Below are 25256 nucleotides of genomic sequence, written 5' to 3'. Positions count from 1 at the left end.
GAAAGACAACATCCGACGCCAATGCCTCACCATAACTCCGAACATGCCTTACAGTGCTGTTCACAACATTATTCCTCGACTACAGCTATTGTTGAGGAATGATGGTGGACATATTCAGCATTTCCTGTAAAGAACATCATCTTTATTTTGTCTTACTTTGTTATGCTACTTATTGCTATTCTGATCAGATGGAGCGCCATCTGTAGGACATTTTTTGAACTTTTGTATTTTTTTGGCTCTAATAAAACCCCATGTCATACCAAGCATGTGTGTCAATTTGTACCTCTCTATCTACATTATTCCGTGATTTATTCAGTTTTCAAATTTATTCTGACTTTTTGAAAAACCGGTAAATCCAGTATATTTATCTTCTTAAATATGTGTGTGGGTGCGTTGGTTTGAAGACATGGCACGAGCTCTCCGGCCAATCACAGTGCTCGTGAATTGAGAGACTGTATGGAAGTGGGGAAGAGCATAGTTTCCGGAGAGGACAGGTAGCTCTGGAGAGGACGGCTCAGGACACGGAGCGCCCGCGGCGTTACGGCGTGACCGACAGACTTGGACAGTGGAGGAGTTTGCGCGTGGTCGCGGCAGATAGAAAAACTTCGGAGTGCCGACTTGTGCACAGTGAAGACGCAGTGTGCATTTAGAAGTGAATATCTCGCGACCTATGTTGTTGTTCGTGACTAATTACGTGTAGTAGGAATGTATTGGACCATCGACACCAATAAGTGTTTTGCAGAAATATACCGCACTCTCAAAAGTACTTCTACTATTGTACTCATCATTTAAATCGTTAAGATAGTACCTGCAGATTTTATTTAATTGCAGTCTTTCATTTATAAAATTCGCAATGGCGAGTGATAGGAACCTTCGACCATTCGATTCATGTGTGTATTCTTATCGTACCTTCTATATTCATCGATATGATGGTCAACTGTGGTCCTAAAAAGGACGAAGATGATGTTTCTGGTGTGAAAGGATCAGCCGCTAGAGTAACCTGACGCCCAGGGTACGCCCGATTGCAAGTCTTATCTAGGTCGGAATTCATTGCAATCTTCGTGGAGGCTCTCAACGAAACCTGCAGGTTGATCACATGTTGCTTAAGACCTTCCCCAACTGATAAGCTCTACTGCCTGGCTGGAATAGCGTCACCATTGATACGCAGAACAGTGGCTGCCAACAGCGAGAGACTGAAAGTGGAACAGGACAGTGCCCATCTTCTACACGGACATAATCCACCACAGCAACGGCTCAGACCCCGAAAGAGCTTCCTGAGAACATCCGAGAAGCTCACCATTTCACCAGATAAGACAAGGTTGGAGTTATGGAGGAAGTCGACGCCTCACCTGCTGACGCCAGAAGCTGAACAACTACCACCTGGACACAACGAGAGCTGGTTGGTGTGGAAATCTTTAAACAGATTACGATCAGGAGTTGGAAAATCCAGAGAGAACCTGAAGAGATGGGGCTTCATAACAGAAGATACGTCCTGTGTTTGTGGACATGAACAAACCACAAGCCATGTGCTCCAGTGCCTTTTGTGCCCTACATCCTGCACGAAGATTGATCTCCTGCAAGCCACTCCAAGTGCCTTGGAGGTTGCATAGTACTGGGCACGTGTAATATAAATACAATTTGTGTATATATATGTCCATATTTATTGATGTGTATGGCTACTGTAAATTTGTATGTTTCTGATTCGAGAATAATAATAATTCTTATCATATATTGTAGACTCAGCAGCATTTGGTCTATAATGCGGGAACTACGTATCCTAGCCCTTAGGCAATGAAACCAGCCAAAACTTTTGATATTGCAACGCTGAGTCTGAGGATACGTAGTTATTTTGAAAGTCCGCAACTTGCGATTCTACTGCCGTCAAAATAGGTTTCACATAAGGACCACGAAGATTAGAAATTAGGGCTCATATGGAAGCGTAGTCAGTCGTTGTTAAGTCGCTCTGTTTGCGAGTGGAACAGGAGAGGAAAAGACTAGCGGTGCTGCTGCAGGGTACTCCCCACCACTCACTGTACGGTGGCTTGCGGAATATGTATGGAGATGTAGACATAGATGTAAAAGGTTGGGCACCACTGTGCCTTGTGTTCACTGTATAAGGTTTGGTGCTGATCATGTTCCTGAGTACAGTATTGGATGGCTGTGGAGGGTAATGTTGGTGGTGGTCGCTGTCGGCCAGGCTGGACGGTGCTGTCGGTGCTGCTGTGTGCGTGCGGCCTGCTGCTGGTGATGTTCCCGGCGCGGCTGCCCGCGGCCGCCGTGCGGGACCGGGTGGACCACATCCTGAGCGAGGCCACCGCCGCCGCGCGGACAGCTTCACCGGACGGCGCACGCGTGCAGATCTCCAACAAGCGCTACGTCATCAGGGAGCCGCCGGACACTTGTAAGTACCCAGCGGGCGAGCTGCAGAGCCAGTAGTGTGCTGCACTCACTGTGGATCAGTCGACCATTGCTGGTCGAACCATGGTGGGAAAAGAAATAATTTTCTAAGCACATGATCACCATGGCATTCCAAACACTTGGGTTAAATCCAAACGATTCTGCAACGACTCTTCACCATGCCGATGCGGTTGCACGAATCCTCGTCTTTCGGGGGAACAACCCTTGTCAGTTGTACGAGGGGCGTTTGAAAAGTCCGTGCAAAAATAAAAACTACTTACGTGTTTGGGGTAAACGTTTTTTTTATTTTTACGACATAGTCTCCTTTTAGAATTATACACTGCGTCCAACGCTGTTCTAATTTGTTGATCCCTACCGAATAATAGGAATTGTCCAAGTCTGCAAAATAGCTATTAGTTGCTGCAATCACCTCCTCGTTTGAATAAAATCTTTGTTCCTCCAGCCATTTCTTCAAATTGGGGAACAAATAGTAGACCGAGGGAGCCAAGTCTGGAGAATAGGGGGTTGGAATCCTTTTCCCATTACATTTGCGACCACAACTGCTGAGGTGTGAGCTGGTGCCTTGTCGTGATGGAAAAGGTCTATTTTGCGGTCCAATCGCCTGCGTTTTTCTTGCAGCTCGGTTTTTAAACCGTTCAATAACATTGAATAATATGCACCTGTAATAATTTTACCCTTTACAAATAGTCGATGAAGATTATCCCTTGCGAATCCCAGAAGACAGTCGCCATAACCCTTTCGGCGGAAGGACTGGTCTTAGCATTTTTTGGTGCAGATTCTCCCTTGGTAACCCATTGATTAGATTGTTGTTTGGTCTCAGGAATATAGTAATGTATCCATGCTTCATCCACAGTCCTGCGGTTTCTTTATGAACAGCTGTAAACCATGTGAGCGTTTGGGTGCTATTCTGTCATTCTGCACAACGGATTAATCTGAGATGTACCCTTTACCCTGTGGCTCCTGCAAGATGCAATTTCCACCCCCACACTACCACAGAAGTCAGACAGACGCTCCTAACGTTCTAAAGAGCAATGCCTGAAAAACTTTCAACAATAAATATCTTCTGGAGTCGTCCACTGTAAGGAAATGACACAAAAATTCACAAAATTTCTTATGTAACTAGTGGGATACTTGGGTACCGGAGTAGTGCTAATTAGTGTAAGAAAAACATGAAACTAACGAAAATTATTGTTTAATTTGCAAAAATTCTGAGAAATCACAATGGCACTTTTAGTTATGAACTGAACACGTTATTTCTGGGTTCTTTTCGGAATGTGTCGTTACCTCTTAAGGATAGGATTCGCTAATGAAATTTCTATACAAAGTTTAAGATTGTTATTGACTTGGCAGAATGGCTGAGAGCTGCTTCTACTCAATTTGAATAATTATCCGTTAGAATCTTGCTAGGTACGGTCGAGGCTGTCGTGTGTAAAATGCAGTGAAGTGATAGGCTGAGTCATCCTCTGAAGGGACCGCCCCCGGCGTGCGGTTTGCGTCTCCCAAACTAAAAGCCCCTGTGACCGTCGTGTCTTGAAAGTGTGTGTGTACGCCAGCCTCGAGTATTTCAATCTCGGAGCGTATTTGCGATTTATTAGTTATTTGCATATCGTTTACATGAATTCATGCAACATTGACTTTATCTTATCGAGTTTGGGTTCAAATGAATCGTCTTGATGTGAGGAATATGATTGTGAGGGCAGAATATGTAAGCAATGAAGGTCAGGAGACCACGACGTCTTACAACCATCCTTGCAACACTTCACATGTTTCTCTTTTTGGTCAAGCGTGAGCAATCGCGGAACCCATCTTGCGGATAGCTTTCCCATGTCCAAATGTTTATGCAAAATATTATATACCCGTTCATTCGAGATGCCCACAGCACCAGAAATCTCATGCACTTTAACTCTTCTGTCATCCATCACAATATCGTCGATTTTATCAATGATTTCTGAAATCGTAATCTCCACAGGGAGTCCAGAAAGTTCAGCATTGCTTGTGCCCATATGACCACTCCAAAAAGTTTAAAACCACTTATTAACTGTTATAATCGAAGGTGTAGAGTCACCTTAATGTTTATCAAGCTTCTTTTTAGTATCCTGAGGCGTTTTTCCTTCCATAAAGAAATGTTTAATCACCACACGAAATTCTTCTTCGTCCATTTTTTGACAATCACTCAACTTCCTTGATTCACACGAATGCCAAACATAAAGAAATAGACCAATATGGCTGAAACTTAGTGTGAGTTCTTTCCAAAGATGCTACTAACTAAACATGATCTCAACACGCGCCATCTCTCGGACTTTGCACGGACTTTTCAAACGTCCCTCGTACTGCGGGTGGAGAAAAGTTGGCAGCTGCTCCATTATGCTCTGAGGACGTTCATGTAGGTATCCATGGCTCCAGGGGAATTCGTGCAAGGCACCATGACAGCCAAGGGATACCGAACCCTTTCATGACGATCATGTTTCCTGACGCAGTGGTATTTTTCAATGAGATGATGCCTCTTGTCACAAGGCCAAGAGAGTGATGGAGTGGTTCGAGGAACACTGTGGCGACTTCCAATTGATATGCTGACCCCCCCATCCTTCCCTTTCTCCCCCCCCCCCCCCGCCCCCTCTCCAGATCTGAACCTGGTCGAACACATCTGGCATGCGATTAAACGTGGCATGAGAGCTGACCGCCCCCCTCCCCGGAACTTACGGGAATTAGGTGACTTGTGCGTGTAGCTGTGGTGACAACTCCCTGCAGCGACCTACTAACGCTTCATTGTTTCCATGCGCCGCTGTTATCCGTGGCAGTGTGGACATGCCGGACATTAGGTATGTGGTCATAATGTCCTGCTTGAGCAGTACAAGAACAACATTTAATGCTTTTCAACTGTTTAAGTAACACTATAGCCGCAGCAAAGTTTTAGTACGTAACACTTTTTCTAAGCATGGGATGTTATTCCTATTTAAGTCTACTATGACAGCAGTTCAGAATGTTCAAATGTGTGTGAAATCTTATGGAACATAACTGCTAAGGTCATCAGTCCCCAAGCTTACACACTACTTAACCTAAATTATCCTAAGGACAAACACACACATTCATGCCTGAGGGAGGACTCGAACCTCCGCCGGGACCAGCCGCACAGTCCATGACTGCAGCGCCTGAGACCGCTCGGCTAATCACGCGCGCATATGAAAGCAGTTATATATTTAAGTGACAGACGTACATTCACTGACACAGGGTGATAATAAAATTACGAGTAAGCTTTTGTAAATGCCACATCACCGAAATAAGCTGATCGTGTAAAACAGATGACTGTGATCATAGTAAAACTAAAGTGGATAATGAAATTATCTTCTGAAATGACTTGGCGAGAAATAGACCATCTTTGTCTCTCTATTTTGAATTAACATGATACTCTCTTCATAAATTCCGGTTGTGCAGGATTCCACTCGTCTGTGTACGGATCAGTCTGGCTCCAAAAATCTTTGGCTTAAATGTGCACCTTTCACTTCCGAATGAGGTTAGCACCATTTTTTAGAGAAACCATAGCCGATGGTATTAAACTTGTTGTCTCCTTGGCTATGTGTTGCACTCCATTAAAATTTCCGACATATGTTCCCTGTCAATGGCAGGACGTAACCAAACTTGGTACTAAGTTGTAGTAAACGAAATCCCTTGAAATCTTACATCCTTGAAAATTGCTACAGAACAACAGATTTTCCAAATTTTGTTTTAGGCTGCCTACAAAGCGTTGTCAGAGGGATTATGATCACGGAAGGATAGCCCATCAATTTCAGGCTCAGGCTCAGGCTCATCTTGCCACCAATATATGTGCAATAGAATAAAGAAAAAGTGTAACACCAAGTCAGAAAAAAAGATGCTGGTACAAAGGGTTCTGTGGTCAGCATTCTGGATATCGTGGGAGGCTTATAGCTCGCGAGAAGATCAAAACATAGACCAACTGGTGAAAAGAAACAGATCTGCCAATATGGCAATAAATGCCTCACATCTCGCCAGCGGTTCAGTCAGCCACGTCTCACTACGCATTTTAGCTATATTTGCATTATGTCCATGCGGTTCCTACCACCAACTCTATCCTACGTCATATAAGATGAAAGTTGTACTCTGGCCTCTTGATTGCCTTCAACAGTACGAGACGAATTAAAGTTCAGTGGAACAAATGATTCAGGGCAAACATTTGTGATAAAAAATATTGTTATCTAACAGTTACTGTGAACGTCCACGAATATGTGTATATTCACCAAACAGTCTCAGAAAAAGCACTTACTTTAAGAGCACATTATATTGTTTACCTTCGCAACTATATTGAGCTGCAGTTGTCTTATTTATGAACAATTTGTTATCTGTAACTAATAAGGCTTTTTACGTTACTGTACTTTCTACAAAATGAAACTTTTGATTAAAAATTGAATTAATGATAACTCAGATACTTCTCTCTTTTTTGTGGATATGTAGCTGAACACAACCGTTAACTAGTTACCACTTGTGCCAAACCGCTTTATTAATTACATTTACGATTTTCTAACAGCTATGGTGCTCTGAAGTTTAAACTATGTCCATGAAAAGAAATGTAATTTCGGTATGTTTCTCTGCGTATGGAACGAACGTGAGTGGATGTGTAATAGAAAACAGTTGTGTGCACTGTAGCCACACGTGTGCGATTGCAAATAAATAATTATTATGGTTGATAATCATGTTATTATAAAATGAAATTTAAATGTCTCCTTAATTATAATGTAACTTTATCCGTTTCAGCTTTCTGTCCGTCCCTGGGTCGTGTATTCAGTAATGCGGTGGCGCTCTGCAAGATGTTAGCCATTCTGTTTGCTGTCGCTGCGTTTCTCAACATGGAGGCTTTCCGGGACAAATATCTGGAGTCCATTTACCACATTCCGTTGCCCAAAGATTTGTTGCAGGACCCCTGGCTATCAAGGATCACGACAAGTAAGTATAGAATTCAACTGTAACGTCATAAACCACATTAAATCAAAACATCCCCCAGGCTGTGGCTAAGCCATGTCTCCGCAATATCCTTTCTTTCAGGAGTGCTAGTTCTGCATGTCTCGCAGGAGAGCTTCTGTAAAGTTTGGAAGGTAGGAGACGAGGTACTGGCAGAAGTAAAGCTGTGAGTACCGGGCGTGAGTCGTGCTTCGGTAGCTCAGTTGGTAGAGCACTTGCCCGCAAAAGGCAAAGGTCCCGAGTTCGAGTCTCGGTCGGGCCTGCAGTTTTAATCTGCCAGGAAGTTTCATATCAGCGCACACTCCGCTGCAGAGTGAAAATCTCATTCTGGAAACATCCCCCAGGCTGTGGCTAAGCCATGTCTCCGCAATATCCTTCCTTTCAGGAGTGCTAGTTCTGCATGTCTCGCAGGAGAGCTTCTGTAAAGTTTGGAAGGTAGGAGACGAGGTACTGGCAGAAGTAAAGCTGTGAGTACCGGGCGTGAGTCGTGCTTCGGTAACTCAGTTGGCAGAGCACTTGCCCGCGAAAGGCAAAGGTCCCGAGTTCGAGTCTCGGTCGGGCCTGCAGTTTTAATCTGCCAGGAAGTTTCATATCAGTGCACACTCCGCTGCAGAGTGAAAATCTCATTCTGGACACATTAAATAAGTTTCTCAATTTCATTGTATTCATACTGGTGCGGTGAAACATCTTGACTGTAGAATAAGGAGTAAAAAAAATAAACAGAAACACCTCACTTTTTACCATTTATTTCGCCGGCCGGGGTGGACGAGCAGTTCTAGGCGCTACAGTCTGGAACCGCGCAACCGCTACGGTCACAGGTTCGAATCCTGCCTCGGGCATGGATGTGTGTGATGTCCTTAGGTTAGTTAGCTTTAAATAGTTCTACGTTCTAGGGCACTGATGACCTCAGAAGTTAAGTCCCATAGTGCTCAGAGCCATTACCATTTATTTCGATGGTCAATAACCCTATAACGGCTCCGCGATCTTTTAGCTCATCTATAGGGCTGAAACATACATTTCTTGTAAAAACATTGCGATATTTATGTTCTCTCAAATTTAAATGTTTTTTTAAAGAAGTGCCATTGTGAATAGAGAGGAACTATGATAGTGATATTTTCCCAGGAAATCATGTGAGGTGTGATATCCAATGCATTAATGGATGGATTTCGGTACATAAACAATATTTCAATGGTTCTAAAGCGCTTTAGCGCGTCACAATTAAATTCAAAACACACTGCGCGATATATTTTGGGATTTTATTTTAATTTATGCCATATGCTAAGGCGCTTCAGAACTGCTTGAAATTGCTTTTTATGTCGAAGTCGCTGGTGGAGTATAATGGATATATACTATTACAGTCGTGTGGGCAAAAATGTTGTGATTTCATAAATACAGCGTGATAATGTTAGCCAATAGACTGGAGCTTAATGAAGCTTATAAGATTATAAAATGGTAAGACAGAAATTTAGGAACCAGGTTTTAAATTGTAAGACATTTCCAGGGACATATGTGGACCCTGACCACAATCTATTGGTTTTGAACTGTAGATTAAAACTAAAGAAACTGCAAAAAGGTGGGAATTTAAGGAGATGGGAACTGGATAAACTGAAAGAACCAGAGGTTGTACAGAGTTTCAGGGAGAGCATAAGGGAACAATTGACAGGAATGGGGGAAAGAAATACAGTAGAAGAAGAATGGGTAGCTCTGAAGGATGAAGTAGTGAAGGCAGCAGAAGATCAAGTATTTAAAAAGACGAGGGCTAGTAGAAATCCTTGGGTAACAGCAGAAATATTGAATTTAATTGATGAAATGAGAAAATATAAAAACGCAGTAAATGAAGCAGGCAGAAAGTAATACAGACGTCTCAAAAATGAGATCGATAGGAAGTGCAAAATGGCGAAGCAGGGATGGCTAGAGGACAAATGTAAGAATGTAGACTCTTATCTCACTAGGGGTAAGATCGATACTGCCCACAGGAAAATTAAAGAGACCTTTGGAGAAAAGGGAACCACTTGTATGAATATCAAGAGCTCAGATGGCAACCCAGTTCTAAGCAAAGAAGGGAAAGCAGAAAGGTGGAAGGAGTATGTAGAGGGTCTATATTAGGGCGATGTGCTTGAGGACAATATTATGGAAATGGAAGAGGATGTAGATGAAGATGAAATGGGAGATATGATACTGCGTAAAGAGTTTGACAGAGCACTGAAAGACCTAAGTCGAAACAAGGCCCCGGGAGTAGACAACATTCCATTAGAACTAATGACGGCCTTGGGAGAGCCAGTCCTGACAAAACTCTACCATCTGGTGAGCACGTTTGTATGAGACAGGCGAAATACCCTCAGACTTCAAGAAGAATATAATAATTCTATTACCAAAGAATGCAGGTGTTGACAGATGTGAAAATTACCGAACTATCAGTTTAATAGGTGACAGCTGCAAAATACTAACGCGAATTCTTTACAGACGAGTGGAAAAACTGATAGAAGCTGACCTCGGGGAAGATCAGTTTGGATTCTGCAGAAATGTTGGAACACGTGAGGCAATACTGACCCTACGACTTATCTTAGAAAATAGATTAAGGAAAAGCAAACCTACGTTTCTAGCATTTGTAGACTTAGAGAAAGCTTTTGACAATGTTGACTGGAACACTCTCTGTCAAATTCTAAAGATGGCGGGTGTAAAATACAGGGAGCGAAAGGCTATATACAATATGTATAGAAACCAGATGGCAGTTATAAGAGTCGAGGGGCATGAAAGGAAAGTAGCGGTTGGGAAGGGAGTGAGACATGGTTGTAGCCTGTCCCCGATGTATTCAATCTGTATATTGAGCAAGCAGTAAAGGAAACAAAAGAAAAGTTCGGAGTAGGTATTAAAATCCATGGAGAAGAAATAAAAGCGTTGAGGTTCGCCGATGACATTGTAATTCTGTCAGAGACAGCAAAGGACTTGGAAGAGCAGTTGAATGGAATGGACAGTGTTCAAATGGTTCAAATGGCTCTGAGCACTATGGGACTTAACATCTGTGGTCATAAGTCCCCTAGAACCTAGAGAACACTTGTACTGTTTCTAAATTAAGTGTAGGTGTGGGAGGAGGGTGCTTCCTGCGCACGAATAAAAGTACGCTTGCCAATTGTGGATGCTAATCGTTCGCTTGTATCTGCCTAGACACCTCTGCTGGTTGTGAATTATTCCACTTGCATGGCAAGGTGCGCATGTAGGTGTGTTAAAAATTCTGGAGGCGCTGGGTATCGATCTCAGTACCTCTCGCATGCTAAGCGAGCGCTTTACCAGCTGAGCTACATCAAACCAGTCTCAGGACTGAAGACAACAACAACATCGAAGATGAATAAGTGGTCACAGATCTTAATGTATGCGTTTTAGAGCCCATGTTTACTACACTTTTTGCCTCTAATGATGACTACTGTCATATGCCTGAATACTTCTTTGTCCTATTGGTCAAGACTTTTGAACCACCAATGTAGAGCTTTGTCATAAGGTGCGTGACTCTTGAATCGCCCTGTATGCACGTATATTTATAAGCCCCTCCGGGCTTTCAGAAGACGATTGTGTGACAATTACAAGACATACAGGAAACAGGTAAATATCATTACTGCAGTTGCGCTCTACTAAAACTACATAAATGACATAGTAAATGTTAGGATTGCCGGTACTATTAGCTGCATTAGTAGGGAAAGAAACACAAACGAGAGTGTAAGAGAGAAACTGGGAGCCGACGACTTCTCTTTGTTTTGCACGTAATTAGAACCACACGGTATTGGGTGTTAGTCCATTCTATATATTACATTCTTACGGAATATGAATTGCTTTTTTTAAGTAATAAAAATTATTTGGTAGCCTAACTTCTGCGTTTTTAAGTAACCAAAACAATTTCTTTTGTAGGAAGTATAGTTTATATGCACAAATATAAATGTACATATAATTGTTGTTTTTGTATTCAGAAGAATGTTCTTCATGATGACCGGAGGTAAGAGATTCCGGTTATTATTAATAAATGTGAAAGGTGTTTATGAATAACAGAAACATGTTTTATGAAGTTCGACGAAGTATTGAAGCGATGTTAGATGTATTGTTGATTTGCAGTGTTTTATTTTATCTTCCTGCTGAGGAAATTGCGCTTTCTGGTGTTATATTATAAATACGTATTGTTTCCCTTATTTTTCCTACAACATCCCGCTGTTTCACGTCACAGAATATCAATGTTTGAATAAAACCTTATTTAAACGTTGACTATTTCAGTTTTGCTATAAATACTGTTTATTTTTCAGTAACAGGCAGTAGGAGAACTACGTAGAACAAAACTGTTCCGTAGCCTGGCTCTTTACATAACCTCGTTCAGTTTATAGTTGGTTCATCGCTTCCGGTTTTTGGGGAATCTTGTGAGACACTGATCGCATATGTAAAGAAAGCGATTGTTATTAGGTAACGTGCAATAGATGTGCAACACAACTAACATAGAGGTAATGCGAGTACAACGCTAACTGACTAAGCTCCTAGGGAAGCTGTCGTATACTATGCTTACTTTTGAGAGGCTACGGTAGCCTACAGTAGTTTTACAGCTCTTACCAGTTCAGTTCAAAGAGGCATTAGACATGATTGTTCATGAGCACCTCATCGTTACAGGAACAGGAAGCTGGCTGAAGCAGAAGATAAATTCTCCCGAAATTTTTACACAGGCGTAAACAGTGTTCAGAAAGGATATATTAAATAAAGTAGGTGGTGGTGTGTTTATGTCAATTGTTAGCAGTTTGTCTTGTAGTGAAGTTGAAATGGATAGTTCCTACGAATTACTATGGGTAGAGGTTATACGCAACAGCCGACCCCCCGAGTCAGATGATATAATAGCTGAACGGTTCAAGGAAAACTTGAATCTCATTATAAATAAGTACCTCACTCATACAGTTATAATTGGTGGAGACTTCAATCTACCCTCGATTTGTTGGCAAAAATACATGTTCAAAGCCGGTGGTAGACAGAAAACATCTTCCGAAATTGTACTAAAAGCTTTCTCTGAGAATTACTTTGAACAATTAGTTTATGAGCCCACATGAATTGTAAATGGTTGCGAAAACACACTTGATCTCTTAGCCACAAATAATCCTGATTTAATAGAGAGAGTCATGACGGATACAGGGATTAGTGAACTCAAGGTCATTGTAGTGAGGCTCAAAACCATAACAACCAAAACCACTAAAAATAAACGAAAAATATGTCTATTTAAAATAGCAGATAAAAATTCGCTTGATGGCTTCGCAAGAGAGAGTCTCCATTCCTTCCAAGCTAATTATGTAAGTGTAGACCAGATATGACTCAAATTCAAAGATACTGTATCGACAGCAATAGATAGATCCATACCGCGTAAGTTAGTAAGAGACGGGACTAATCCACCATGGTATGCAAAACACATCAGAACACTGTTGCAGAAGCAAAGAATAAAAGCATGCCAAATTCAGAAGAACGCAAAATTCCCAACACTGGCTATTTTTCACGGAAGCTCGAAATTTAGTGCGGACATCAATGCGAGATGCTTTTAATAATTTACACAATGAAACATTGTCTCAAAATTTGGCAGAAACCCAAAGAGATTCTGGTAGTATGTAAAGTACACCAATGGCAAAAAACAGTCAATACCGTCACTGCGCGATAGCGATGGAAATGTTACCGATGATAGTGCCACTAAAGCAGAGTTACTAAATACAGTTTTCCGTAATTCCTTCACGAAAGTAGACGAAGTAAATATTCCAGAATTCGAAACCACAAGAGCTGTTAGCATTAGTGACATAAAAGTAGATATCGTAGGTGCTGCGAAACAAATCACTTAAGAAAGGTCTAGATGGTATACCAATCAGGTTCCCCTCAGAGTATGCAGACACAATAGCGCCTTTCTTAGCAATAATCTACAACCGCTCACTTGATGAAAGGTCTGTTCCTAAAGACTGGAAAGTAGCATAGGTCACACCAATATTCAAGAAAGGAATTTGGAGTAACCCATTGAAGTACAGACCCATATCACTGACCTCAATTTGCAGTAGGATTTTGGAGCATATACTGTACGCGAACATTATGAATCACCTTAAAGGAAATGACTTATTGATACATAACCAGCATGAATTCAGAAAATATCATTCTTGTGCAACACAGCTAGCTCTTTATTCCCATGAAGTGATAAGTGCTGTCGACAAGGGATCTCAGATCGATTCCATATTCCTAGATTTCCAGAAGGCTTTTGATACCATTCCTAACAAGCGACTATTAATCAAATTGCGTGCATATGGAGTATCATCTCAGTTGTGTGACTGGATTCGTGATTTCCTCTCAGAGAGGTCACAGTTCGTAGTGATAGACGGTAAATCATCGAGTAGAACAGAAGTGATGTCTGGCATTCCACAAGGTAGTGTCATAGGCCCTCTATCTAGGCGATAATCTGAGCAGCCCCCTTAGATTGTTTGCAGATGACTCTGTATTTACCGTGTAGTAAAATCACCAAACGATCACTTGCAATAAAAATTGATCTAGAATTTCTGTATGGTGCGAAAAGTGGGAATTAGCACCAAACAAAGAAAAGTGCGAGGTCATCCACGTGGGTATTAAAAGAAATCTGATAAATTTTGGGCATACGATAAATCGCACAAATCTAAGAGCTGTAAATCCGACGAAGTACCTAGCTTTCAGCTGTATGCGGTGTACTTGAAGATTTTTCTGGACTGTCTTTCTCACCGAATAGATTCCGTTATGTAGGATAGAGAGCACTTACCCAAGAAAATACTATTCAAATATGTATGAGTCTGATTTTGCTGATAACATCATTCGCATAATTCCGACGATTTCAAGAGCCGACAAGTGCGAAAGTTATCACACAGTCAGCTTAACAGCACATGGATCCAAGTTGCTTACAACAATAATATACAGAACGGAAAAGAAACGAAAGATGTATTAGATGATGATCAATTTGGTTTACGAAAAGTAAGAGCATCACACAGGCAGTTCTGATGTTGCTGTTGATAGTGGAAGCAATACTGAAGAAAAATCAACACACGTTCATAGGATTTATCGACCTGGAAAAAGCTATAGACAATGTAAAATGATGGAAGACGTTCGAAATTCTGAGAAAAATAGGGGTAAGCTTTAGCGAAAGACGGGTAATACACAATACGGACGATGGTTAAGAGGCATCAATAAAAACGAAAGAACAAGAACTAAGGGTTTGAATTAAAAAGAGTGTCAGATAGGGATGTAGTCCTTCGCCGTAATATGAGACCTATGCACCGCAGGAGCAATGATGGATATAAAAGAAAAATTAAAGAGTGGAGTTAAAACTGAAAGTGGAACGTGTCAATCACAAGATTCGCTTATGACATTGCTATCGTCAGTCAGTGCTGACCCTCAGGCTTCTCTTAGAAGATGGGTTAAGGAAAGACGAATTTACGTTTATAGCGTTTGGAGAATTAGATAAGGCTTTGGCCTTTTTGACTGGTATCTCTCTTTGAAAATCTGAATGTAGCAGTGGTAAAATACAGCGAGCGAAAGGATGTTTACAACTTGTACAGAAACCTGAGGGCAGTTATAAGAGTTTCGGGGCATGAAAGAAAAGCAGTGGTTGAGAAGGGAGTGAGGCACTGTTGTAGACTAACCATGGCATTAGTTAATCTGTGCGTTGAGAAACCAGTAAAGGAAACTAATGAAAACTTCGGAGAAGGAATTTAGTTCCTGGAGGAAGGAATAAAAACTTTGAGGAAAGTAGCACCTGAGTTTTTCTATTTGGGCAGCCAAGTAACTAACGATGCGCGAAGTAGAGAGGATATAAAATGTGGACTGGGAATGGCAAAGAAGAAAGCAAAACGCTTCTGAAGAAGAGAAATTTGTTAACATCGAATATAGATTTAAGTTTCAGGAAAGCTTTTCTGAAAGAATTTGCATGGAATTTAGCCACATATTGAAGTGAAAGATGGATGATAAACAGTTTAGACAAGAAGAGAATAAAATCTTTTGAAATGTAGTTCTACAGAATAATGCTGAAGATCACAAGGTTAGATCGCGTAACTAATGAGGAGGTTCTGAATAGAACTGGGGAGAAAAGAAAATTTAACACAACGTGACGAGGAGAAGGGATACGTTGTTAGGACACATTCTGAGACGTCAAGGGATCACCAGTTTACTACTAGAGGAAAGTGTGAGGGGTAAAAATCGTAGAGAGAGACCAAGAGATGAATTCAGGTAGGTTGCATTAATTATTAGGTGATAAAGAGGCTTGTACAGAATAGAGTAGCATTGAGATCTGCAGTATTCCGACTGAAAACCACGACAACAGCAGCATGATGTTTCCAGGAGGTGACAAGTTTTTTGCCCAATGTGTCTGTATGTGGCATAAATCTGTCTGTAGAGAGGTAATTAGAGTGATGAACCACAATTTTATGACCTAATGTTTAACAGTTTATTTTTCCGTCTTGGAAAGAAGTATCTCACTGATACTGCGTATCATAATTTCTTGGTAGTTTTGTGACATTACAGGTCACGTAATTCGCGTTGATGGCGCCCCATAGCGAACCAGATGGGTTCCATAGGGTTAACACAGGCGAGATATCAACGTGAGTTCACTATAGAGCTCCTCAAATCACCGTAACACGATTGTGATTCCGAGACATGGATAATAATTCTGAAAGATAACTTCACTGTTGGGAAAAGACATCAAGCATGAAGGGATGCAGGTAGCTCACAGCTACACTATGCGATCAAAAGTATCCGGACACCCTCAAAAACATAAGTTTTTCATATTAGGTGCATTGTGCTGCACCTGCTGCCAGGTACTACATGTCAGCGACCTGAGTAGTCATTAGACATCGTTAGAGCGCAGAATGGGGCACTCTGCAGAACTCACAGACTTCGAACGTGGTCAGGTAATTCGGTGTCACTTGTGTCATACGTTGGTTGGTTGGTTGTTTGGGGAAGGAGACCAGACTGCGTGGTCATCGGTCTCATCGGTGTACGGAAGGATGGGAAAGGAAGTTGGCCATGCCCTTTCAGAGGAACCATCCCGGCATTTCCCTGCAGTGATTTAGGGAAATTACGGAAAACCTAAATCATGATGGCCAGACGCGGGATTGAACCGTCGTCCTCCCGAATGCGAGTCCAGTGCCTTACCACTCATACGTCTGTACGCGCGATTTCCACACTCCCAAACATCCCTAGGTCCACTGTTTCCGAGGCGATAGTGCAGTGGAAACGTGACGAGTCAGGTGCAGCACAAAAGCGTACAGGCCGACCTCGTCAATTGACTGACAGAGACCGCCGACTGTTGAAGAGGGCCGTAATGTGTGATCGGCATACATCTATCCAGACCATCACACAGGAATTCCAAACTGCATCAGGATCCACTGCAAGTACTATGACAGTTAGGCGGGAGGTGAGAAAACTTGGATTTCATGGTCGAGCGGCTGCTCATATGCCACACGTCACGCCGGTAAATGCCAAACGACGACTTGCTTGGTGTAAGGAGCGTAAACGTTGGACGATTGAACAGTGGAAAAGCGTTGTGTGGAGTGGCGTGTCACGGTACACAATATGGCGATGCGATGGCAGGGTGTGGGTATGGCGAATGCCCGGTAAACGTCACCTGCCAGAGCGTGTAGTGCCAACAGTAAAATTCAGAGGCGATAGTGTTATTGTGTGGTCGTGTTTTTCATGGAGAGGCTTGCACCCCTTTTTTTGCTTGGCACTATCACAGCACAGTGTTACATTGTTTTAAGCACTTTCTTGCTTCCCACTGTTGAAGAGCAATTCGGAGCTGATGATTGCATCTTTCAACACGGTCGGGCACATGATCATAATGTACATCCAGGCCGGCCGCGGTGGTCTCGCGGTTCTAGGAGCGCAGTCCGGAACCGTGCGACTGCTACGGTCGCAGGTTCGAATCCTGCCTCGGGCATGGATGTGTGTGATGTCCTTAGGTTAGTTAGGTTTAAGTAGTTCTAAGTTCTAGGGGACTAATGACCACAGCAGTTGAGTCCCATAGTGCTCAGAGCCATTTGAAATATTTTTTGTACATCCAGTGGCGGAGTGGTTGTACGACAATAACATTCCTGTAATAGACTGGCCCACACAGTCCAAACGCGAATACTACGTATGGGATGTTTTGGAACGCTGACTTCGTGCCAGGCCTCACTGACCGACATCGATACCTCTCCTCAGTGCATCACGCCGTGAAGAACGGGCTGCTATTCCCCAAGAAATCTTCCTGTGCCTGATTGAATAAATGTCTGCGAGTTTGGAAGCCGTCATCAAGGCTAAGGGTGAGCCAACACAATATTGAATTCCAGCATTACCGATGCAGGGCGCCACAAACTTGTAAGTTATTTTCAGTCAGGTGTCCGGATACTTTTGATCACATAGTGTATCGGCATGTCTTTGATTACTGCCACAGGTGTCATTCAAGTGCAGGAGAAGGTTTCCCATAGCATAATACTGCTCTCACCAGCCTGCGTCCGTGTCGCACTGCACGATTCGAGCCGCCTTTCATCTCGATGACGGCGTTTGTGGAGACGACCAGCGATCTAACGTAGCAAAAACATAATTCACCCGCAGAGCCCAGACGTTTTCATTGATCGTCGGTGAGTCCTGATGGTCATGTGCTCACTGCAGTCGTAACTGACGATGTCGCAAATGAACATCTAGGGGTAGTCTGCTGCGGAGCTCCATGATCAGCACTGTACCATGAACCGTATGCTCTGAAACACATGTGAGGGCACTACCTTGAGATCTTTTGGCAGAGATTCCACGTCATTATCTGTCCTACTTAGCAAGACAGACAAGCCTCTGAACCTCACGTTCTCTGAAGAGCCGTGGACACATTTAGCGCCTAGTTGTAGTTTCACTGTCCTCCCACCTCTTTCTGTAGATATCACGTGAACATTCGACCAGCTTTGCCGTTTTCGAGTTACTCGTTCACGAGCTCTGCATAATAATAATATATGCTTTGATAAAGTCGCTAACTTCAGTGGATTTCCGCATTTGCAGCCCATATCTCCGCTAGTGTGGCCCCCATCCGCCTCTGCTGCGCTTACATACTTTTCATAGAGTATCAAGTGCCCGCAACGTCACCACGCTTAGTTTAGTTTAGTTATGTCATGTTCCCTAGATCATTTTTACGATTATTTTATCGATATGATGTGGAAAAAGTCAGATTACAAGTTACATATATTTACACATTTTTAGTGCTAATATTAATATCACTCAAATTTTTAGTCGTACACATGCAACTACATTTGGAGGTACAATTTTTTTTAACCAGTTCTGAAACAGAAACTCGTCCATGGGATAGAAGGAGTTGTCCAAGAGAAATGATTTTCAGCTAGATTTAGATCTGCTACCTGCCAGACACTTTATGTTGTTGGGCAAATGATCAAAGATTTTTGTTGCTGAATAATGTAGTCCTTTTTGAGCAACTGACAGCTTCAATAACGGATAGGAAAGGTAATTTTTCCCTTTAGAGTTGTACGAATGAACATCACTGTTCTTTGCGAATTGAGATGGACTATTTATAACAAATTTCATTAGCGAATATATGAACTCTTATGGTGCAGTTAAAATAACTAACTCCTTGAATAGGTGCCTACATGACGTCTTTGGGTGAACACCACTAATTATTCTCACTGCTCTCTTTTGTGCAATCAATACTTTATGTCTAAGTGGTGAGTTACCCAAGAAAACTATTCCATAAGACTTTATTAAGTTATAAGTAGGCTGCTTAGGTTTTTATATTGGTAATGCCATGTAGCGCTCTGTATGAAAATCACTGGCTGTGCTGTGTGCAGTCTGTGGCTGGGTGGCATTGTTGTAATTTTCGCTATTGTAGTGTTGGGCTGTTGGCTGTTAACAGCGCGTAGCGTTGCGCAGTTGGAGATGAGCCGCCAGCAGCGGTGGATGTGGGGAAGTGAGATGGCGGATTTTTGAGAGCGGATGATCTGGACGTGTGTCCATCAGAAACAGTACATTTGTATGAATGGATGTCATGAACTGCTACATATATTATGACTTCTGAACACTATTAAGGTAAATACATTGTTAGTTCTCTGTCAAAATCATTCATTTGCTAACTATGCCTATCAGTAGTTAGTGCCTTCAGTAGTTTGAATCTTTTATTTAGCTGGCAGTAGTGGCGCTCGTCGTATTGCAGTAGTTCGAGTAACGAAGATTTTTGTGAGGTAAGTGATTTGTGAAAGGTATAGGTTAATTTTAGTCAGGGTCATTCTTTTGTAGGGATTATTAAAAATCAGATTGCGTTGCGCTAAAAATGTTGTGTGTCAGTTTAGTGTTGATCAGAATAAGTAAAGAGAGTTATGTCTGAGTACGTTCAATTTTGCTCAGCTGTTTAAAAATCAAATAATGTAAGAGCACAGTAATTCATTAATTTTTCGAAGGGGACGTTTCAAAGTGGAAATATGTGAAGTACGTTTGGAGGCTGATCTGTTTATTACCAAGACTAGCGTTTATATGAAGAGTGAAAGAAGCTGAATTTAATTGTTTGAGAAGCTCAGTAATATGCTTTTTCCAGTTCAAGTTGTCATCAACTAGAACACCCAAAAATTTGGAGAAATCTACCCTGTTAATTGAGCCCTGTTCATATGTTACATCAGTTGTTGGTATGACTGTATTCGGTGTACAGAACTGGATATAGTGCGTTTTTTCAAAATTAAGGGAGAGTCCATTTTCTGGGAACCACTAAATAATTCTTTGAAAGACATCTTAACACTATCCTCAGCTTCTTTTTCTGGAATGTGATTTATTATAACACTCGTGTCATCTGCAAAAAGTCCTACTTCTACTTGCTGAACGTTAAGTGAGAGGTCATTCACATGAGTAAGGAAGAGAAGAGGACCCAAAATTGAACCCTGTGTGACTCCCTCTGTGATAACTCCCCAGTCACTAGAATTTACCACACTCCCAACATTATTTGTGCTATTCAACACAGCTGTTTGCTTTCTGTTCGTTAAGTATGATTCAAACCAGCTGTGTGTGTAGCCTTCAGTTTCGTAAAACCTGAGTTTTTTCTAAGAGTGTGACTTGTTCCACACAGTCAATTGCCTTGGAAAGATCACAAAAAATACCAACTGGCGATAATTTGTTATTTAGGGCTTGTACTATTTGATGGGTAAATGTGTAGATAGCATTCTCAGTCGAGTTACCCTTCCGGAATTCGAACTGTGACATGATGAGTAAATTATTTTCATTCACATGTGAGACTACTCTTGAATACATAACTTTTTCTAATATTGTAGAGAATAAAGTCAGCAATGATATTGCTCTATAATTACCTAAGTCCCCCTTGTCTCGTTTCTTATGAAGGCTGTATGTAACCTGGCCGTGAGCAGTGGTCATAATGTTTTGGGTGATCAATGTACGTGCGGCAGGCCTGCTGGAGCCTGTGGTGTGCGCTCTGGTGGTGTCGTGCGCGGGCCTGCTGGTGTCATGGCGGCAGCCGGGCGCGCGCTGCCTGTCGGGCTGGGTGTGCGCGGCTCTGACCGGCTGCGCTCTGCTGTCGCTGTCGCAGCTGTGGCTGGGCTGCCACCAGCTGTCTGTGAGCGGCGAGCGCGACGGCGCCCCGGCAGAGTTCCTGCAGCCCTGCAACTCTGCCTGCCACTGCTCCAGGGACGCAGACTTCGCCCCCGTCTGCAGCGTCACCACCCGCCACACCTACTACTCTGCCTGCCTCGCCGGCTGCACCGAGATCGGCGCGTACACTGGTGTGAGTCGCTCAGCAGCCTCAGACAAACCTAGCTCTGCCAAGCTATTCCTCACATGTTCAGCATCAGACATTTTGTAATATATTGTTTCTGAAAGCTCCCAACACTCATCCTCTTGGCTCGTGCAATTTTTTGGAGGATGGCTATGTCCAGAATGTAGCTGATGTTTCAATCTTCGTTTAATCTTTCTACATTGTTTGTGTTCCGAGCATACTATCCTGGCTTAAGGGGTAATGAAATAGCATGAACGCCGGTGCTTGTCAGACACAGATACTGGCAGGGTCGCCGTATGAAAATTCCTTACGCTTGGTCCTCAAAGAACTTGAGGGATCACCTGAAGTCTCACTAGGGGCTATGGCTACAATACGTGCACTCCTAGTGACCAGCTGCATGCGAGACAAATTATTAGACATATTGTCCCGAAGACTTACTTGGGAATGGTTATTGACAGACCCAGATTATTCTCTGCACTGTTGCCCTGTTAAAGACGTCCTTTATCAGTTTGAAAGCTTCACTTTTACTTATACCAAATTGATAATTAATGCCCTTCAGCTGTTGGTGTGCATTCAGCAAGATTTCAAAGTCCAGTCACAGGACTAGAGAACATACACAACTAACAGCCATTACACTCTCTCCAGATGACTTCTATAAATGTCTGCAGATAAAATCCATAGAAAACTAGACGTTATAACTGTTTCAAAGTCAAGACATAAATAGTCACACAAAAATAACACTATTCAAGTTTCTGCCTAATCAAAAGAAATCAGCTACGCTACTTTTATTAAACACCAACTCCAGTTAATGGCTTCACTGTGTAACACAGGGCCTCTTGCCAAATATGTCCATGCTTACTAAATTGCAACACTGGCCTAGGCAACTAGAAAATGACAAAACAGAATTCTATGTCCACTGGAAAATGATGAAGCAGAATTCTACAACCACATAAGAGAACGCGGTTTCAAACTTTTATATCATCCTCAACTTAGTAAAGCCACTATGACTTTTAACTTCAGAAATGTTAAGCACTTGAAAATACCACCTTCATCCCAGATAAAACATGACTTGCCTCCAACACCTGTGGTGGCTGACAGCTGTTACTCAATTTTACGATCTACTAGCAGCTTTCTGAAATTGATTTAACATCCATTCCTTTTAGCCAGTTGGTATCAGGAGTAGTATGCAGGATACTTCATTCGCCATTTTCTGCTCCTATTAAAACATTCCTTTGCAAGTGCTGCTTCGTGCTACAGTCTATTGCAAGTAAGTTTACTTCGAATGTCTGCTAGGAAGCATGTACCTTAATAAGAAAGTCACTAACACTTAAGCCATCAATTAAGCTCTGACCACCACAACTAACTTACGTAAAGATTGACCCATCATGTGCATCCTGGACAAACCATACCTGCCCTGGAGTCCCCAACAGCAGAAACACACACACACACACACACACACACACACACACACACACATACTTAAAATGAAGAAAGAATATGTAGCTACATGCTGGCCATTTGCAGGTTTTTCCTGTAAAAGTGTCTATTTCTCAGAATTTTTTTCTGTGGGTAGATTTCAGAGAATTTCTTAGCTGCATATTTCACCGCTTTCTATGACGAAGCTAGATTCTTTAAAGAGTAATGCATATCATTTTTCCTTCTAGTGTACTTATGAATGTCTCTATTACTCTCAAAGTCAGATGGATTGTTGATAAAGGGTTGTGTGACAGGTTATCAGAAGCGTATTCAGAAGTAGATAGATTAGAGAAGTTTCTCTTTGGATTTGTGATAACAGATATAGTAACTCGAGAACATCGTTCCTCAGCCCTTCTGAAATTTTGGTTTCTGTGTTGTGGAGAGTTTTACTTTCCTGGGCCCACTGGCCCTTGGAACGAGTTTACGTCCCAGCTGACCCATCACGTCATCTACCGCGAATGGGTCTGGGGATCTTATTGGCTTCTGGACCACCTTAACACCACGCAGGCATTTCATAGTCAGACGTGCCCTGTGTGGACGAGCATTTCCTGTTAAAAGATGGCACGGTGACACTGTCGCATTAGAAGCAACAAGTGAGGATGCAGGATGTCTGCGACGTACCGTTGTGGTCTCACAATATCCCCAGTCAGCGCTAGCTGTGACCTGAAGTCAGACCCGATTGCTTCCCATACTATGACCTCAGGAATAACTCTGCTGTGCCTCTCAATACATAGGAAGAAAGCAGCCTCTCACACGATGGCCGCCATAGTCACTGACGATTGTCATCAGAGGTAGCGCAGAAAAGCGATTCGTCGCTGAACACAGTCCGACACAATTCATCAAATTGATCGGCAGTCCATGCTTCCCTGTCGCGGCACCACTTTAACGCAGTCGTTTTGTCCTGTGGTGTTAACGGCAGCCGAAGAGCGGGACTGGATTTACCTAGCCAGGCTGCTGCTAATGACACTGAATGTTGCAGGGATCCATTACATTCTCGGATATGAAGGAGTTACAGTGTTTTTTTGTGCACAGTACGGCGGCGATCGTGCCTTGTGTCGATCATAAATGGGCGACCAGGATCCCGACGACTAGTGTATCTGCCCTCGCGTCCCCATTCACTCCATTATTGGGCCATTGTCACACTCGAATGCCATACAAATCTGGATATTGCATGATTCGACCAGCCTACTATATGGAAACCTACTAAGAGGCTCCTTTCAAACCATGTTAGGAGCCGTTAGCCGGCATCTTCGTGTCCTTGACAGTGATCAGTCAGCATATGACGCTGTCAAGAATGTGGCAGGAATGGATACCTTAAAGGCAGACGTTGATGAAATTGACCAAAAATCTCAATTTTCAATTTATTTTATATTTGTTAGTAAAATTCATGGACCTTAAGTTCCCAAAGTTTCAATAATGAAATCGCATTCGAAATGCCTGAAAAATGCATACGAACATCTCATTCATCATCTGTACCACATAGTTGGTGTAAATATCTACAGGCTCGAAGGAATAACAACCCATATATCCACAATGAGATGTTTGCAAATTGTGTTATCTATGTTGTCAAGCCCACTTACAGGTTTCTGGCCGATCCTATACTTCTCTAAAAGTGTCTTCATGGCAAAAGCCAAAATCCAAATGAGTCTCTAAATTCGCTCATGCGGAAACGATGTCCTAAAAACACATTTGCATCTGCGATAGTTGTCAGAATTGCAACTTATTATGCAGTTATTGTATTTAATGATGGGAACGTCGGAAGGATGAAGGTATTAGAAAGAATGGGCTTCTAGAAAGGAAATTTTACTCAAGACATCCTGAGAAAAATAGATTTACAGCGCGTCTCTGTAGCCGAAAAGTCAGTTGATGACCTGGTAAATGAAAGAAGACAGAAAACAAGAAACCAGAAGAGAAGCCTTGAAGGGAAACATGTTAGACCTTCTGGTGACAAACAGACCTGAACTATTTGTAACAATTAATGCAGAACAGGGAATCAGCGATCATAAAGCGGTTACTGCGTCGATGATTTCAGCCGTAAATAGAAACATTAAAAAAAGTAGGAAGATTTTTCTGTTTAGCAAAAGTGACAAAAAGCAGATTACAGAGTACCTGATGGCTCAACACAAACGTTTTGTCTCAAGTACAGATAGTGTTGAGGATCAGTGGACAAAGTTCAAAACCATCGTACAAAATGCGGTAGATGAGTTATGTGCCAAGCAAGATCGTAAGAGATGGAAAAGAGCCACCGTGGTACAACAACCAAGTTAGAAAACTGCTGCGGAAGCAAAGGGAACTTCACAGCAAACATAAACATAGCCAAAGCCTTGCAGACAAACAAATATTAAGCGAAGCGAAATGTAGTGTGAGGAGGGCTATGCGAGAGGCGTTGAATGAATTCGAAAGTCAAATTCTATGTACTGACTTGCAGAAAATCCTAAGAAATTTTGGTATTGTGTTAAAGCGGTAGGTGGATCAAAACAAAATATACAGACACTCTGTTTACAAAATGGTACTGAAGCAGAGGATGACAGACTGAATGCCGAAATACTAAATGTCTTTTTCCAAAGCTGTTTCACAGAGGGAGACTGCACTGTAGTTCCTTCTCTAGATTGTCGCACAGATGACAAAATGGTAGATATCGAAA

At 42.3% G+C, this 25256-nt stretch overlaps 1 protein-coding gene and 1 non-coding gene across 2 annotated transcripts in view; both read left to right on the top strand.

Annotated features, from left to right (window-relative positions):
• LOC126279819 (solute carrier organic anion transporter family member 74D-like) overlaps positions 1-25256 on the top strand; it is a 98421-nt gene that overhangs the window by 43155 nt on the left and 30010 nt on the right. The window contains exons 5-7 of the mRNA XM_049979708.1: positions 2198-2401; positions 7186-7374; positions 20811-21145. Of these exons, the coding sequence (XP_049835665.1) occupies positions 2198-2401; positions 7186-7374; positions 20811-21145 (728 nt within the window). The remainder of the gene's footprint in view (positions 1-2197; positions 2402-7185; positions 7375-20810; positions 21146-25256) is intronic.
• Trnal-caa (transfer RNA leucine (anticodon CAA)) lies at positions 7578-7654 on the top strand. The gene has a single exon. It is a non-coding gene; the product is annotated as a tRNA-Leu (tRNA).

Source organism: Schistocerca gregaria, chromosome 1 (genome assembly GCF_023897955.1).
Source record: "Schistocerca gregaria isolate iqSchGreg1 chromosome 1, iqSchGreg1.2, whole genome shotgun sequence".
Classification (NCBI taxonomy): Eukaryota; Metazoa; Arthropoda; class Insecta; order Orthoptera; family Acrididae; genus Schistocerca; species Schistocerca gregaria.
The sequence above is the reverse complement of the archived record's forward strand: the minus strand, read 5'-3'. Positions and strand labels throughout refer to the sequence as shown.